The following is a 17,500-nucleotide window of genomic DNA, read 5'->3' on the forward strand; positions in this document are numbered from 1 at the left end:
ATCAATGTTCTTCTTTCCACTCCTTAAAAATGGTGAGCAATCATCATGTCATGTTATCCCCTATTATATATTTTCTATTCTCAGCGACTCTCCAGATTGTCTTACACACCGCTATCTTTTCACATCTACTTTGTTTGTTGCCCGTATGCTTACAGGTTATTTGTCGAGACATCCCACTCTGGTCCTTTGTCCTGTCTATGTATGCTGCGAGTGCACGGTTTTTTCCCCCCATTTCTCAGTCCTCCGTTGTATGCCAATTTTATCTGCTCCATCACTGTGTTAATGTCCCCCCTTTGTCATTCAGCTATTCCTTGAGCCTGGATCTTTGCAAGGTAAAGATTAAAAACAATTCATAGACAAGTCAATGATGACTAAGTGGCGTAAATTTAGAGATGCGGTTAGTACCTGTCACAGAGATACCAGAAGAAAGGAGAACAAAAAAGTCCTCTTCTGCGAGTCAGGACTTTTTCAAAAAAAAAAAAAAACAAACATTAACAAGCTTAAAAAATGCTGCAACAGTTGTATTTCCTGGAGGTGCTGTGTAAACTAGTTTTAAACAAACCGCTAGCTTTATTTCAGAGCTCAGCAGTATATTTCTGAAAGTTTCTATTTTCGATGTTTTACTTCGGGCTTGATTTTTTGGGGGGAATATCTGAAGGGTGAAGTAAAAAAACAAAAAACAAAAAACCAACAACATTCCATTACCTTGGCAGTGTGTATTTTTGCAAGATGAAATTACATACGAGCAAATACAACCGTCGCTTCACTGATGAGAATAGGAAACGGGGGAGGGAGAAAAAGAGGGGGAAATAAGGAGGGAGGGGTGGGGGAGAGAGAGCGAGGAGGGGTGGGGAATCGAGGAGGGGTGGGAGAAGGGAAGACAGTGTGAGGTGAGAGGGAAGGGACGGAAGACGTGCGGTGGAGCGTATAATTTCCGCCCGGATAAAAACACCGCTCAAACGCGTCCAGAGACAAACATCTCCCGGATGCGTCCAGAGACGAGCACCGCCTGGACGTGTCCAGAGACAAACACAGACCGAATGCGTCCAGAGACAAATACCGCCCGGACGCGTCCAGAGCCAAACACCGCCCGGACGTGTCCAGAGACAAACACCGCCCGGACGCACCCAGAGACAGACACCGCCCATATGCGTCCCGAGACAAACACCGCACGGATGCGTCCAGAGACGAGCACCTCCCGGATGCGTCCAGAGACAAGCATCTCCGGGACGTGTCCAGAGACAAGCACCGCCCAGACGCATCCAGAGACAAACATCTCCCGGACGCGTTCAGAGACGAGCACCGCCTGGACGTGTCCAGAGACAAACACAGCCCGAACGCGTCCAGAGCCAAACACCGCCCGGACGCGTCCAGAGACAAACACCGCCCGGACGCACCCAGAGACAAACACCGCCCATACGCGTCCCGAGACAAACACCACACGGATGCCTCCACGCGTCCAGGGACAAGCACCGCCCAGACGCGTCCCGAGGCAAACACCACTCGGATGCCTCCATGCGTCCAGAGACAAGCACCGCCCGGACGCGTCCAGAGACGAGCACCGCTCGGAGGCGTCCAGAGACAAGCACCGCTCGGAGGCGTCCGGAGACAAGCACCGCCCGGACACGTCTAAAGCCAAACACCGCCTAGACGTGTCCAGAGCCAAACACCGCCCAGAGGCATCCCGAGACAAACACCGCTCGGATGCGTCCACGTGTGCAGAGACAAGCACCGCCCAGACGCTTCCCAAGACACACCGCTCGGATGCGTCCACGCTTCCAGAGACAAGCACCGCTCGGAGGCGTCCGGAGACAAGCACCGCCCGGACACGTCTAAAGCCAAACACCGCCTAGACGTGTCCAGAGCCAAACACCGCCCAGAGGCATCCCGAGACAAACACCGCTCGGATGCGTCCACGTGTGCAGAGACAAGCACCGCCCAGACGCTTCCCAAGACAAACACCGCTCGGATGCGTCCACGCTTCCAGAGACAAGCACCGCTCGGAGGCGTCCGGAGACAAGCACCACCCGGACGCATAAAGCCAAACACCGCCCGGACGCGTCCAGAGCCAAACACCGCCCAGACGCGTCCTGAGACAAACACCGCTCGGATGCGTCCACGCGTCGAGAGACAAGCACCACTCGGATGTGTCCACGCGTCCAGAGACGAGCACCGCTCAGACGCGTCCAGAGATGAGCACCGTCCGGAGGCGTCCAGAGATAAGCACCGCCCAGAGGCGTCCAGAGTCAAACACCGTCCGGACACGTCCAGAGCGAAACAACGCCAGGGACTCGTCCAGAGACAAGCACCGCCTGGACGCATCCAGAGACAAACACCACCCGGACACGTCCAGAGACAAACACCGCGCGGACACGTCCAGAGACAAACACCGCCGGACTAGTCCAGAGACAAGCACCGGCCAGACGTGTCCAGAGACAAACATCGCCCATACGCGTCCAGAGACAAACACCACCCGGACGCGTCCAGAGAAACACCGCCCTGACTCGTCCAGAGACAAGCACCGGCCAGACGCGTCCAGAGCCAAACACCGCCAGGACGCGTCCAGAACCAAACACCGCCAGGACGCGTCCAGAGTCAAACACAGCCCGGACGTGTCAACAGCCAACACCGCCCAGATGCGTCCAGAGCCAAACAGCACCCGGATGCGTCCAGAGACAAACAATGCCCGGATGCATCCAGAGACAAAAACCGCCTGGACACGTGTAGGGTGATATCTCACAACTTGATCAGGGTGACGGAACATGAACCACTCGCTCAGGGTGATGGAGAAGGAACCACTCGCTCAGGGTGGTGGAGCACGAACCACTCGCTCAGGGTGACGGAGGACGAACCACTCGCTCAGAGTGGCGGAGCACGAACCACTCGCTCAGGGTGGCGGAGCACGAACCACTCGCTCAGGGTGGCGGAGCACGAACCACTCGCTCAGGGTGACGGTGCACGAACCACTCGCTCAGGGTGACTGAGCACGAACCACTCGCTCAGGGTGACGGAGCACGAACCACTCGCTCAGGGTGACGGAGCACGAACCACTCGCTCAGGGTGACTGAGCACGAACCATTCTCAGGGTGACGGAGCACGAACCACTCGCTCAGAATGACGGAGCACAAACCACTCACTCAGGGTAAAGGAGCATGAACTACTCCCTCAGGGTGACGGAGCATGAACCACTTGTTCAGGGCGATGGAGCACAAACTGCTCGCTCAGGGTGCCGGAGCACGAACCACTCGCTCAAGGTGACGGAGCACGAACGACTAGCTCATGGGGATGGAGCACGAACCACTTGCTCTGAATGACGTGGCGGACAAAAGCATCCACACCGTGTAAACGATTTGCTCAGAAGGACGTAGCACGGTTCCGCTATCGACTGTAAGACGTTCGGCAAGTGGCTTAAGCACTCATGCAAGAACTCCAATTAAATGGTTGATCAGGAATGGTTGGCCAGGCTGTCGCTGCATATCATATAGGATCCCTTTAACTTAAAAGCCCTTCTCCACTGCGCACGCAGCAGTTAATAAAATTAAATGAATTCGTTCAAATAACGACTTTATCCACAAATGAGTTGCAGCTTAATGTAGAACAACCCTGGAGACATCGCAAAGTTCAACCACCCATGAAATTTTCTGCAGATAATTTTCCATCTTGCCTGCTCATCTGTGCACATGTCACGTTGTACATCGGTTTGGGGTCCGCGTAACCATCATTTTTGGGGGTTAAAACGTCCATTTTTCACCACAATTGCTTTGATTCCCTCGAGAGCACCTCGCAAAACCTTCGAAAATACAGACACAGATCTGGCAAATGTTATGGATAGGCACTCCCTCTGGGAGACAGTGCACGAGGTCTTGCAGTGAATGCATTAAATCATACAGCTCAACGAAGCAACGAAGCAACGAAGCTCATTAATTTTGGCACGTTCCTAAATTTTTTGTCCGCTCAATATAATTCTCCAAACAGGAGAAAAAGGTAAGTTGAATGCTTTGGAAATTACACATTTTCTTGTGTGCCTACGGAGAAAGGGGGAACATCGCCTTGCTTGCTTAAAGGAAATAAGTATATTGGCTTAGTTATAAGACTCATTATTTCTTTAAATTATCAGATTTCACAACAGATTTTGATACTTATTTAGCCCGGACGATATCCGATCCTCAAAAATGAAATAATATTTTGATGATGTACTTTAATTAGGCTGTGCGAGTAGATCGTGGAATTTGTATCATATAATGCATGAAATCACTCCAAGCTGCAAATGTGAAAACTGGAGTACTTACAAAAGCGACGTCTACAGCGATTCATAGCTATGATGAACAGGCATTCGATAATGTGAGTGAGGAAAGTGAAAAAAAAACTATCGTAAAGAAGTCGCTGGAGCCTGTTCCAAGTCAGCGCATGGTTGAGCAGGCCAAAAAACATGGTGGCTTCAGACCCCAGCGAGGTTACCCAGGAAACGCCTTAAGACCCCAGAGAGCGAGGTGGCCGAGGATCGCCTGATGAAGGATATAATTAAATAAGGCTGTTAATTGTCTTCAAAAGGGGTGTCTTAATTGACCGAAACACCCAATTTTCACTCTTGCACCAACTTGGAGTTTTCTTAGTGTGCGTGCAAAGTTTCAGGCTGCAAGGTTTTATGGTGTTGGAGTTATGGAGGAGACACACTGACACACGCACGCACGCACGCACGCACGCACGCACGCACACACACACACACACACACACACACACCTATTCAAAATGATTAATATACATTATGGCAGTCATGTGATATTTCTGAAAGTCATCCAAGGATTTATTTTTGAAACACCAGACCATAACATGGAGTCAGATTAATACATTAAAGTTGCCACTGTATGACAAGTTGAGTAAAATATGTTGCTCTTCCAACAGCAGCAAAACAGCAACTTCATGCCATCCAAAAGAAAAAGTCTCACATACAAAATATTTTGTCAGTAATCAGTTGAGAAAATCAAGTCGAAATAGAATTTCTTATGAAATTAAAATCATCTCTAATAATAGGCCATACAAATATTGCAAAAACGTGACAATAATAGACATTGAACAAGATTTTGATGTTGGTTGAAAAAAACTAAAATAAAATTGGCATTTATTTATTCATGCATTTCATTATTTTATTTATCTTATGACAAGATAAAAATTAAACTCAAACACTTCCCATATTTTCAGGAGAATAGACTTGGTTTCAAAAGCTTTCTGAGAAGTCACAACCCCGATATTGGCAATGCCATGATGGAAAGCATTTTTTCACACTCAAAAAAAAAGTTTTTTTTCTTTTAAGCTTTGGACTGAACATACTTTACCTTTGGAAAATCCAAAGCTTAGCCAATGAACCCTGCATTTGTTGTACAAGAAATGCATTTGGACCTATCCAGACAATGAATCAAGTCAAAATCCAAAGCGAGAAACCAGGTCCTCTTCGGTTGTTTCAGACAAATTATCAGAACAGAGGTTGGCATACACCCTGTGTTAGTAACCACATTTTCCAGCAGGCAGAGTGCCCTTGCGCAGCCTCCAAAGGACAAATGATGGACGACATGGCCTCAAAACGAAATTTCCTCACCTGATGAGCTCAAGCTGTGTGAGCTCCTGATTGGCTTGGAATATGGGCTTCCTTGTGAACAGCTCTCCGAGAATGCAGCTGCAAACACAGCACAACAAACAACATTAATCCCTTTTAACAATTGATATATATATATATATATATATATATATATATATATATATATATATATATATATATATATATATATATATAGACGACAAGGGGAAAACCAGAGATGTCAGGATAAGTCAATTTTGAAGAAACTGAAAAACAAAGTTTCAAGACTGGTGGACTGTTTTATAACTGTCATATAGATTTCTTTTCCAGTAAAAGGAAGAGTGATCATTAGCCGATCAAATTACGCATGCAGCATTTGCCAAGCTTCTGTGTTATTTAATTTAAGAGCAAAGAACGAATCAATGTTGCAAACTGACATCACTTGTTATTCCCTTGTTTAATAATTGCCATGCAATTTTAACCCAGGATGTGTAGCAAATTCATGCTTGTTGGTTATTAGCATACATTACATGACTTGGTGATCACAGATTATTTTTTCAACATTAAACGGTCATTGTTTTTTTGTTTGATTGGTGTTCAACGCCATACTCAAGGGTATTTTGCTTATATGACGACGGATTCTCCATTTCTTACTCCGTACTACTTAATATGATGGAAAACCGGGAGGAAACCAAGGACAAACCACCACCGCGATAGCCGAAGTCACCTCATGTGACTCCCTCATATACCTAAGCAGGTTGATTGGGCGGTGGGTACATTGAATGAGGATGGGTACTCGGACGCACTAACCATTAAGCCATGGCATGGGTCCCATAAAAGTCACAATGAAGGTTTCACCAGGCTTGAACCACGATATGCACCAACTACGGAGCCCATGATATAACCAAATAGGCCATTGTAGTGCTCAGAGTTTATGCTGTGATAGTTTTACAACCTTTTATAACTTCGTTTCTCAACTCTGAATAATATGATGGAACAGTTAACATGAATGACGCAGAAAGCCAATCTTATCTGAGTGAAAACTTTAATTTTTAATACTTTGCAGAACACAAAACCTGTGATCAAAAATAAGATCCATGATATAACCAAATAGGCTATTGTAGTGCTCAGAGTTTATGCTGTGAAAGTTTTACAACCTTTCATTTTTTAGTTTCTCAACTCTGAATATTATGGTGGAACAGTTAACATGAATGAAAGGGAGATAACCAGGAGTAAAGTACTGACAACTCTGGGTTTCTACTTGTTCAGCTTTGACAACACTTGTTTTTTCATTGCACGGCTAAACTTTATACCATATAAATTATGTGACACCCCTGGTTATTTGTTAAAGTAATATTGTGAAAGGAAACCTTGTGTTGCCAACTATTGGCAGGTGCAATAACCCTGAAATTTATAAAAAGTGACATCATATATGACACCTTGTGGTCTTCATATATATATATATATATATATATATATATATATATATATATATATATATATATATATATATATATATATATATATATATATATATATATATATATACATACATATATATATATATATATATATATACATACATATATACATACATATATACATACATACATATATACATATATACATACATATATATATATATATATATATATATATATATATATATATATATATATATATATATATATATATATATATACACATACACATACATACACACACACACACACACACACACACACACACACACACACACACACACACACACACACACACACACACACACACACACACACACACACACACACACATACACACACAGTTCTCCCTCACCTATCGCTGTTAACGCGTTCCAGACCCACCCGCGATAGGTGAAAATCCGCGAAGTAGAAACCACATATTAATTTAATTATTTAAATATATTTAAACACATTTTAAACATATTTTAAACCATTATACAGCATCCACACACTCTTATTAACCTTCCCCACACACATTTAATCAGTTATTTTTAAAAACAAAATTTGGATAAATAGGCTCGGATGAAGGCGTAGGCGTAGGCAAAGGCGTAGGCGTAGACGTGACCTCTTTTTTGATTTTACGAGGAACAGTTATGGGGAGTTGCTGGTTCTGCTTCTTCTTCTGGGCTAGCAGGTTTTTATAGACGGAGATTAACCCATCAAGCCCATTGCTGAACTGCAATGACCGCATCATCTGTGGGTCCCACTCTTGAATGACCTGTTCGAGCTCCTTGCCCATTCTGACTATCGTTGCAAGACGATCGAGTATTAGACCATCCTCCTCTTCTTCAGCCCCCGGTTCATCCTGTTCCTGTTCCTCTTCCTCGCTCGCAGACTTCGTCAGCTCCGTCAGATCTTCCACCGTCAATGGTTGCGAGTGGGCATCGATCAGGTCATTGATGTCGTCAGAGGTCATATCTTGGAAGTTATAACAAGTTTTGTTATAACAAGTCATATCATAACAAGTCATATCATAACAAGTTTTGCTTGTTTACCTCCCTGGACAAGTGAGCATGGCATTCGGCCGTCATGTGAAGTTTTTTGAGGAAGTCTGCATCTTCCTCCAACTTTCCTGAGAACCAATTTGCAAAGTCTAGTCATTTGCGTTTCTGTTGATCAGTAAGCACCGTTTCCGTTTGAATTTTGTATGGAAAGGCATGAATGTCTTGGCAAAGGATCCTCTGAACGGTGCTCTTATGAATGTTTGTCAAGGCAGAAAGTCGTTGAATCGATTTTTTTGGACTCTGAACGACCTCCTGTCTCACCATTTCCACATTTTCTTCACTGCGACCTGTCCTCTTCCGACCACTGTGACCCTTGTGAAGGTCACAGATGGTTCCCACATTGGTAAACTTTGCGATGGTGCACTTTATTGTCCGAAAGTTTGGTGCATGGTGCAAGTGGATACCGAAATGTCTTGAGCAAAGACGTTGCACCTGTATAACACTTTTCGTCTGGTGCCAAATTTCAACAATTTTCGTCCGTTATTGTATGGTCAGTCTTGGCATTTTTCTGGTGCTTGCTTGGTATCAAAATAAACTTCAAGGTCTCTGCAATAAGAAATGAAGCATGAGTGACAAAATTACTGCTTTTTTAGGATCAAACGAAGCATTTTAAAAGTTGTATATTTTTTTGGGACACCCTATATATGTATGTATGTATGTATGTATGTATGAATATATATATATATATATATATATATATATATATATATATATATATATATATATATATATATATATATATACAGTGCTCCCTCGCTATATCGCGGTTCACTTTTCGCGGCTTCACTGCATCACGGGTTTTATTTTAATTATTTAAAATTAAAATTTATTATTTAAATTATTTTTAAGTCCCGTGTTGTTGTCCTGTGTCGAAGCATCCCGCATCTCTCCTCGTCCATTTCGGCTTCACATCTCGCTGCATGTAGTGTTTCTCTGCAGTGCTGTGCTTTGTGTTTGACGTTAAAGTTTGAACTTTATTTCAATCCCTGCAATGCCACCCAAGCGTCCTGCATCTTCTAAGTCTTCTAAGTCTTCTGAACCTGAATCCAAGTGCTCAAGGAAGACTGTATTGACCTGTTCAGAAGGTTCAGAAGACTTAGAGGTTCATTCGACGACGAACCACGAAGACGCCATTGACCTGTCGTATGAAGGTGTGAAAGTGGAGTTCCTGCCACCGAACACCACATCACTCATCCAACCCATGAACCAAGGCGTTATTCGTGCATTTAAGGCGCTTAACGGTCATCCGTATGATCCGCATCGTGATTTGGCACAGGTTTTACGCCGGATGCCCTTCCTGATGCCAACCCTGGTCGCCTTTTACGACACACAGGGATATGGTACACCTATTCTAACCGGGGCATACAGCGGGACCAGTACACTGGTACTCATTTCGCCGACCTCGGAAGGATGACAGGCTAAGTCAACCCCCTGGTGTTAATTCAGCAGCCAACGGGGCTTGAACTCAGAACGCTCGGATCCCAAGCCGCCACCCTAACCACTTAGTCAACACCAGGCTCAGCCATAGCACATTATTGTCTGCAAGCTGGCTACAAATTTGACATTGATGGAACCTGTGTCCCAAACAAGACGTCCAACAAATGACACAGGTCGATTTTGCATGGCATGTGAAAAGCCGGGAGGGTGGTCTACCTGGGGAGACGGAAGACATATCCACACAATACACACTTCTGATGCAAATAGCAAAAACTAGATGGCACAAACAGCTGGATAATGTGAGCAACAAACAACACTCAATCCCAAACAACACAAACGCATGTGAACAACACCCAACGAGAACCCCAACACTCACACAACCAACACCTCATCATGTCCAACCCGGACGTGAAACCAGCCGTGTTTGTGCCAAAGAAACACAAAAATAACTGTAAGGGCACACAGTAGAGTGCATACCTCCACCACGCAATGCCTGATCCACGAGAACACATCGGGCCCATTACATTTTTGAAATATCATGCTATACAATATTATATCGTTTATGGCCCCATCTCTCAATGGTGAAGAATCACTTTAAAATTTAAAAATTCTCATATCCAGATCCGGATTCGGATCTTCACCAAACACGAATCAATTCGTTCTTACCACACACCCAACATGTCCAAGTTTCATCTGAATCCGTCCACAACTTTTTGAGATATCATGCTATATATTTGTTTAGCCCTACACTCCGTGGGAAAAAGTAGGTGGACACCTGCTCGTCCACCATCTCATTCCAAATCATGGGAAATAATATGGAGTTGGTCCCCCCCTGTGCTGCTATAAAAGCCTCCACTCTTCTGGGAAGGCTTTGCAATAGATGTTGGAACATTGCTGCGGGAATTTGCTTCCATCCAACTACATGAGCATTAGTGAGGTCAGGCACTGATGTTGGGCGATTAGGTCTGGCTCGCAGTCAGCGTTCCAATTCATCCCAAAGGTGTTCGATGGGGTTGAGGTCAGGGCTCTGTGCAGGCCAGTCAAATTCTCCCACACTGATCTTTCCAAACTATTTCTGTATTGACCTCGCTTTGTACACGGGGGCATTGTCAAGCTGAAACAGGAAAGGGCCTTCCCCAAACTGTTGCCACAAAGTTGGAAGCACAGAATCATCTAGAATTTCATTGTATGCTGCAGCGTTAAGATTGCCCTTCACGAGAACTAAGAACTGTAGCCCAAACCATGAAAAACAGCCCCAGACCATTACTCCTCCTCTTCCAAACTTTACAGTTGGCACTATGCATTCGGGCAGGTCGCGTTCTCCTGGCACCGCCAAACCTCGATTCGTCCGGCGGACCGCCAGAAGGTGAAGCGTGATTCATCACTCCAGAGAACGCGTTTCCACTGCTCCAGAGTCCAATGGCGGTGAGCTTTACACCACTCTAGCCGATGCTTGGCATTGCACATGGTGATCTTAGGCTTGTGTGCGGCTGCTCAGCCATGGAAACCCATTTCATGAATCTCTCAACAAACAGTATTTGTGCTGACGTTGCTTCCCGAGGCAGTTTGGAACTCGGGAGTGACTGTTGTAACCAACGACAGATGATTATTTCCGCGCTATGGACTTCAGCACTCGGCGGTCCCATTCTGTGGGCTTGTGTGGCCTACCACTTTGCAGCTGAGCTGTTGTTGCTCCGAGACGTTTCCACTTCACAAAAATACACCCGATCGATTTTGACAGTCAGCTCGGATACAAAACTTGATGCAACCGGGTGTTAATCAACCTTAGCGACTACGGAAAGTGAAAACAGAATTCAAATTGAATTTAAAATAAACGCGTGAGGCCGCTCGAAGCAAAATTCTCCATATTCTATGAATCATTCCCAACATCATTATACAATTTTCAAACCCGCGTTGGTGGCCGTGAAATAAATACTCTAAATGTGTGCATTTAATGGCTGTATCCAGTACAGTGCTGGACCCCAACTAAAAAGGACCCTCGGGCCTCCGAGAAGCTCAATCACTCGCTGCCTGCACGTCTGCGCGGCATCACGTGACCAGCCAGCTCGCCGTCGGATGAAATGTTTTAACAAAATCTTAAAACGTCCGTTTTTCAGCGGAAGTCTTTCAGATACTTGGAGAGCACATTTCCAAACCATCATCTAAAATATAAACATTAATCTCACAGATGCTACGAATAAGCAGTCCCTCAGGGGGACAGGTTACGAGGTGAAGCGGTGAACGCAAAGCAAGTGGTGTCCCTTCCAGAGTCTCACGGTTATTTGAATTGAATATATTTTCCTCATGAAAAGTGCGTTTGTGAGCAGATTTGCATGAAAATTGTCTTGATTAAAACGTGTCGCTACACCAGAAGGTCCCAAAAGTGAAAACAGAAATCAATGCGAACTTAAAACAGCCTCGTTATATGGCATGGAAACGGATGGAAGCCCATGGAAGCTGCTCCTCGCTGCAATGCATTCCACACAGACCGAGGATATAAACATTCAATTTTCACAAAACTTAATGCCACCGAGTGATAATCAACCTTCGCGACAATGAAAAGTGAAAACAGAATTTAAATTGAACTTAAAACAACCACGCGAAGCCGTGTTGAAGTCAGCGGACCTCGTGTTGCCCAATACACAGGGCCAGACGACAGAGGTAATGAGAAACTAGTTTGTCGAATTAAATCTTCTTAATAATCCCGATGAAACCCATTATGCATTATAGCCGTCCGATGCTTCCTTATAGGCCATTTGACCAATCGGTCATTTTGCACTTTATGCCCCTGTAACCTTAAGGTGAAAATGCAAAAAAAGGGCTCAGACGATCTATAGAGAGCAACCAGTATTATCATCGTGTCAAGTTAGAACTCAATTGGCCAAGACCTCGAGGAGGAGATAGAAAAATAAAAATTGTTGACAGACGGACGGACGGATCTGAGGACATGGAACGGTTATATTAGGTCAGCGAGCTGACCTAATAACAGCACTTAACAGTTGACTGGGGCAGTTCGAGCAGGGCAGGAATTTGACGAACTGACTTGTTGGAAAGGTGGCATCCCATGACGGTGCCACGTTAAATGTCACTGAACTCTTCAGTACGGCCCATTCTACTGCCAACGTTTGTCTGTGGAGATTGCATGGCTGTGTGCTCGATTTTACATACCTGTCAGCAATGGGTGAGGCTGAAATAGCCGAATCCACTCATTAGAAGGGGTGTCCGCATACTTTTGACCATGTAGTGAACCTCTCAATGGTGAAGAATCACTCCAAAAATTCTCGAATCAGGATCCGGATTCGGATCTTCACCAAAATTGAATCAATTCTTCCTTGTCAAACACCCAAACATGCCCACCAAGTTTTGTCCAAATCTGTTGAAAACTTTTTGAGATATCGTGTCGTTTATCATTTTTGGCCCTTTCTCTCAATGGTGAAGAATCACATAATAATTATTGTAGTCGGACCCGGATCCGGATCTTCACCAAAATCGAATCAGTTCGTCCTTGTCACACAGCCAACCTGTCCACAAAATTTCATCCGGATCCGTCCACAACTTTTTGAGATATCCTGCACAAAAACAAACAAATGAAATTGCTAGTTGAGCAAGGAATTGCCAGAATAACGCTGTCATATCTCCATGATCTCTGAAAACACAAAAACTGCAATTTGGTTCTTATAAGTCGATAGTGCTACTGTTTAATGAGTTATAGCACTTAGTTTGGTCATGATCATAACTTGGAAGTCAATCGGACTTGAAATGGCATTTTTATTGCAATTTGAAAGTTTTGACCCGACCCCCCTGACATTCGACCCCCGACCACGAAGAAGGGTGTTGGTGTGACACCCCAATGAGACATATGGTTGGATGCAGTATTGAAAGATGCACATTTTGGATTTGGTTTGAAGTCAATACGACCATTTTAGCGGATCGGATGTTATTGCGAAAATAAGAATTTCGGTTTTTGGGTGACCTTGACCTATTTTCACCAAAAACTACAAGTGTCTCAGTTGGACCATGGCCGACGTCTGTACCCAGTTTGGTCATGATCGCTGAAACGGTGTGGCTGCTACAGGGTAAACAAACACACAAACAAAGACAGACAGACAGACACACACAGAATGACACACACAACCAACATAATTGATGAAATCCGAAGGATTCTGGCAATTAACAGACAGACAGAAAGGGGTGAAAACATAACCTCCTTCACTTTCGGTGGAGGAGGTAACAGTAAACGCACACACATGCTCACCCACAAACATACAACACCAGATCACGTGCAAGTAAAAACAAAAAAAGAGCAGAGCAACCCATCCATTATGTGATTTGATGTTTATTTTGCTTGAGATTTGCAAAATAAAATAAAAAAGCACTCCTCCATTTGACCTCAAACACCAGCACGTGACCGGAATTGAGCAGTCGTATCACAACAAAAACCGGTCACATGCTGAGGCTCAGGGTCTATTGGCCGAAGAAAGCTCCAGCTCTGACTGACCAGCACTCCAGATTGCTCCCCACATCATCACTGAAAAACCACCGTGTTTGACAGTTGGCTGCAATCGGTTCAGAGAGAACTCTTGACTGGGAAATCTCCAGACCCATACGCGTCCACTGTCAGAAAATTGAGCAAAGTGGGACTCATCTGAAAAAAATGACAGTTTGCTAAAACTCCAAGGGTCTGGTGGCCATCTTGTCAGCCCACTTCTTTCTCCTTTGAATGTTGGCTGTCTAAGAAGAGGTTTTCTCCGAGCTGCTCTCCCATAGTAGCACAGTTGCTGAAGGTACGGCACGGCATTTCTTGTGCAAATTTGGATCTCCTCTGCAACATCTGTTGCCTTGCAAGAGAGAGTTTTCTCAATGGACCGCTTGACAGCTCGAAGACACCTTTCTGAGGACCCAGATCGACCAGAACGGGAAGCTGTGGCTTCCTTGCCTTCGCTGGTAAATTGCACAATCACCCAATTGATTGTGGAAAGCGGAATGCCAAGTTTTTGAGCTACCTGACGCTGGCTGACTGCTTCTTCCGATTGACCAACAATTCGTTCTCTTTGAAAACCGCAAAGGTCGTGTGCTCCATGGGTTTGAGGCATAGTTAATTGTCGTACAAGCCCCAAGAACTCGTTTCTTCAAATAAATAGTTGAATATTAGTACAAATCGCTGAGTAAAACTTGCTTTATACAGATGAAATGAATAAATTTTAGGTGTCTATTTACTTCCGTCATGTCTCTGTATGTATATATGTATGTATGTATGTATGTATGTATGTATGTATGTATGTATGTATGTATGTATGTATGTATGGTCCCGAAATACAGCCAAAATGGTACATCATAGCGCAAAAATTTTATGGCCACCTTACTCACCATTCTCCTGTGGTGTGCAGTATCAAGTTTTATTCAAATCGGGCAACGAAAAAAAATTATTAAAAAATCAATTCCCGATTCAGTCAAGTCCTCTTCGGGAGAATTTGATCAATGCAAACAACCTCAGCGGTATAGTTTGCTGGAGCCATCTTTTTTTTTTTCTTGAAATGATTTATTTTAAAATCTCAAACATTTAGTTTCGACAAAGAACGATTCATTTTAAGCATAAAATAAACATCGCCATTTTAATCTAATACTTCCGTATTTCATTAATAAATACAATTGTGTTTTGAATATTACGCACAACAATTTCTTCGACTTTCTTTTCTCCGTTTTTTTTTTTCACATTGACGCGCAATATAAAGTTTCGTTCAAATCGGGCAATGAAAAAAATTATTTAAAAAATCAATTCACGATTCAGTCAAGTCCTCTTCGGGAGAATTTGATCAATGCAAACAACCTCAGCGGTATAGTTCGCTGGAGCTATCTTTTTTTGAAATGTTTTTTTTATCAACCGCTGTCACAACGGGAACTCAACGGGTTCACGGGTCGTCTCGTGTGTGTGTGTGTGTGTGTGTGTGTGTGTGTGTGTGTGTGTGTGTTTTTGTTTATACGCATGTATATGTATATATTCTGACAGGTTCTGACAGCTTTGAGTGTCAGTTGGCGATAGCTGGTTGTGGTTCTTACAGCTTCAAGAGCGTTTCAGTCAGTTCCAGTCAGACGGTCATTTCGTAAGTTCCAGTCAGACGGTTGTTTCAGTCATTTCCAGTCAGACGGCTGCTTCATTCAGTTCCAGTCAGACGGTCGTTTCGTGAGTTCCAGTCAGACGGCTGTTTCGGTCATTTCCAGTCAGCTGGCTGCTTCATTCAGTTCCAGTCAGACGGTCGTTTTGTCAGTTCCAGTCAGACGGCTGTTTCAGTCAGTTCCAGTTAGACGGTTGGTGAGCTGGGGCAGTTGTTGATGGCCTTGCAGCCTTACAGTTTCTCACAGCGCCTCAGCTTCTCACAGCTCCTAACAGCTGTCCATCGGTTGTGGTTCCTGGTGGCTCCTGACAGTGGGTGATTCTCGGACCATTAATGCTGGTTCTTGCTCAAGACCTGCTCTTGGCACACGTGATTCTTGGGGGTGACATCGACTGGCGTTAAAGCCTGTTTGCGAGTGGGAGCACGGCAAAATGAGGGCGCTGGCAACCGACAAGGCATGCTCACACATTTCAGGATGTTTTATTTGATATACGACGACTTCTATTTGGTGAGCGAGACTGGATTTCTCTTCCCCCTGAATGATGTGCTGGGTACCCTTGTCTCGTGTTTAATTGTTAAGTAAGGCATAGTGATAAGCATCTGCTCTTTTTTCTATCAGTGCCTGATTAATTCTTGACTTGCTTACGATTATTTTGATTGATTTGAATTTACTGTACTTATTTTTACCACACGGAAATAAAAAGTTCTTACTTATTTTTTACTTATTAATAAATTCCTTTGTTGACGTTGCAACCTGTACGAGCTTGTCCTTTCCTTCCATTGATCCAGCATTGTCTGAACCTAGATAGACTGGGAGGTAATTACCAAACAAATTGACCTGTAATAGTCGGCACACACCAGCGGTTAAATGCTCGGCCGCCCTAATCAAGATCTCATCAAGATAAGATTTGTGCTTTGCCGAGGGCACGCTCCTCATTCAGAAACCACGAGACCTCTAGTAAAACGGCAAAATTAGACGGTGGACACTGGAACTCGTGGTTAACTGATTGGCGCTCGTGGTTCGAAAGCAACCCACCATACCACAAAGTTAATTGTGAGCGGTGGCCCCAGGTCCGGCTCTTCCGAGAACAATCGGGGATTAAACCCTCTCATCACACGCTCAGTATCCATGGCCATAACAATATATACATATATTTATATGTACACACATATATATATATATATAGAAATATATAGAGAAAAAAAAATATATATATATATATATATATATATATATATATATATATATCACTGCAACAAATCCCACTCGGCTGTTGAATTAATACCCAGGTGGGGTTGACTGCCTGTCATCCTTCCAAGGTCGGCAAAATGAGCGCCAGCTTGCTGGTATCCTGTGTCGGAGTGGCGACCTGTTTAGGATAGTGCCCAATAGCCAAGGAGACTGCTTAGGCAGCACCAACGCTCTGTACAGAGTTTGGTCCAAATGGATGAATGGATGATGCTTTGACTTACCCACAGCTCCAAACATCGATGGCAGGTCCATATCGTTCCTCACCCAACAGAAGCTCTGGTGGTCTGTACCATAATGTAATAACTTTGTTTGTGTATGGCCGACTGAGGTGGAGGAAAGGCAAGAGAAATGGTGCAAGAAATACTCACAACTGCTTTACTTATTCTTCCACTGAGAAATAATTCCATTTGAAAGATGCGCAAAGCATTAAAAAAAACAAAAAGATCTGACCTTTCCTCTGAGCTGTACAACCGAGCAAGCCCAAAATCTGCCAGCTTGATGTGACCTCTGAAAGAGAAAGCCATGATTCATGTTTACCTTGCATATTAAAATCTGACACTACAATTCAATTTGATTTAACTTTTGTATTCAGTTTGAAA

At 44.1% G+C, this 17,500-nt stretch overlaps 1 protein-coding gene across 5 annotated transcripts in view; it reads right to left on the minus strand.

The window, feature by feature from the left end:
• LOC147031773 (cyclin-dependent kinase 13-like) overlaps window positions 1-17,500 on the minus strand; it is a 182,107-nt gene that overhangs the window by 72,345 nt on the left and 92,262 nt on the right. For all 5 annotated transcript variants that reach the window (XM_085867306.1, XM_085867298.1, XM_085867291.1 and 2 more), the window contains 3 exons: window positions 17,352-17,408; window positions 17,123-17,224; window positions 5,594-5,671 (listed from right to left, as the gene is read on the minus strand). In XM_085867306.1, the coding sequence (XP_085723432.1) occupies window positions 5,594-5,671; window positions 17,123-17,224; window positions 17,352-17,408 (237 nt within the window). The remainder of the gene's footprint in view (window positions 1-5,593; window positions 5,672-17,122; window positions 17,225-17,351; window positions 17,409-17,500) is intronic.

This window comes from Eptatretus burgeri, chromosome 2 (genome assembly GCF_056783735.1).
Source record: "Eptatretus burgeri isolate ZD-2024b chromosome 2, Ebu_testis_v1, whole genome shotgun sequence".
Classification (NCBI taxonomy): domain Eukaryota; kingdom Metazoa; phylum Chordata; class Myxini; order Myxiniformes; family Myxinidae; genus Eptatretus; species Eptatretus burgeri.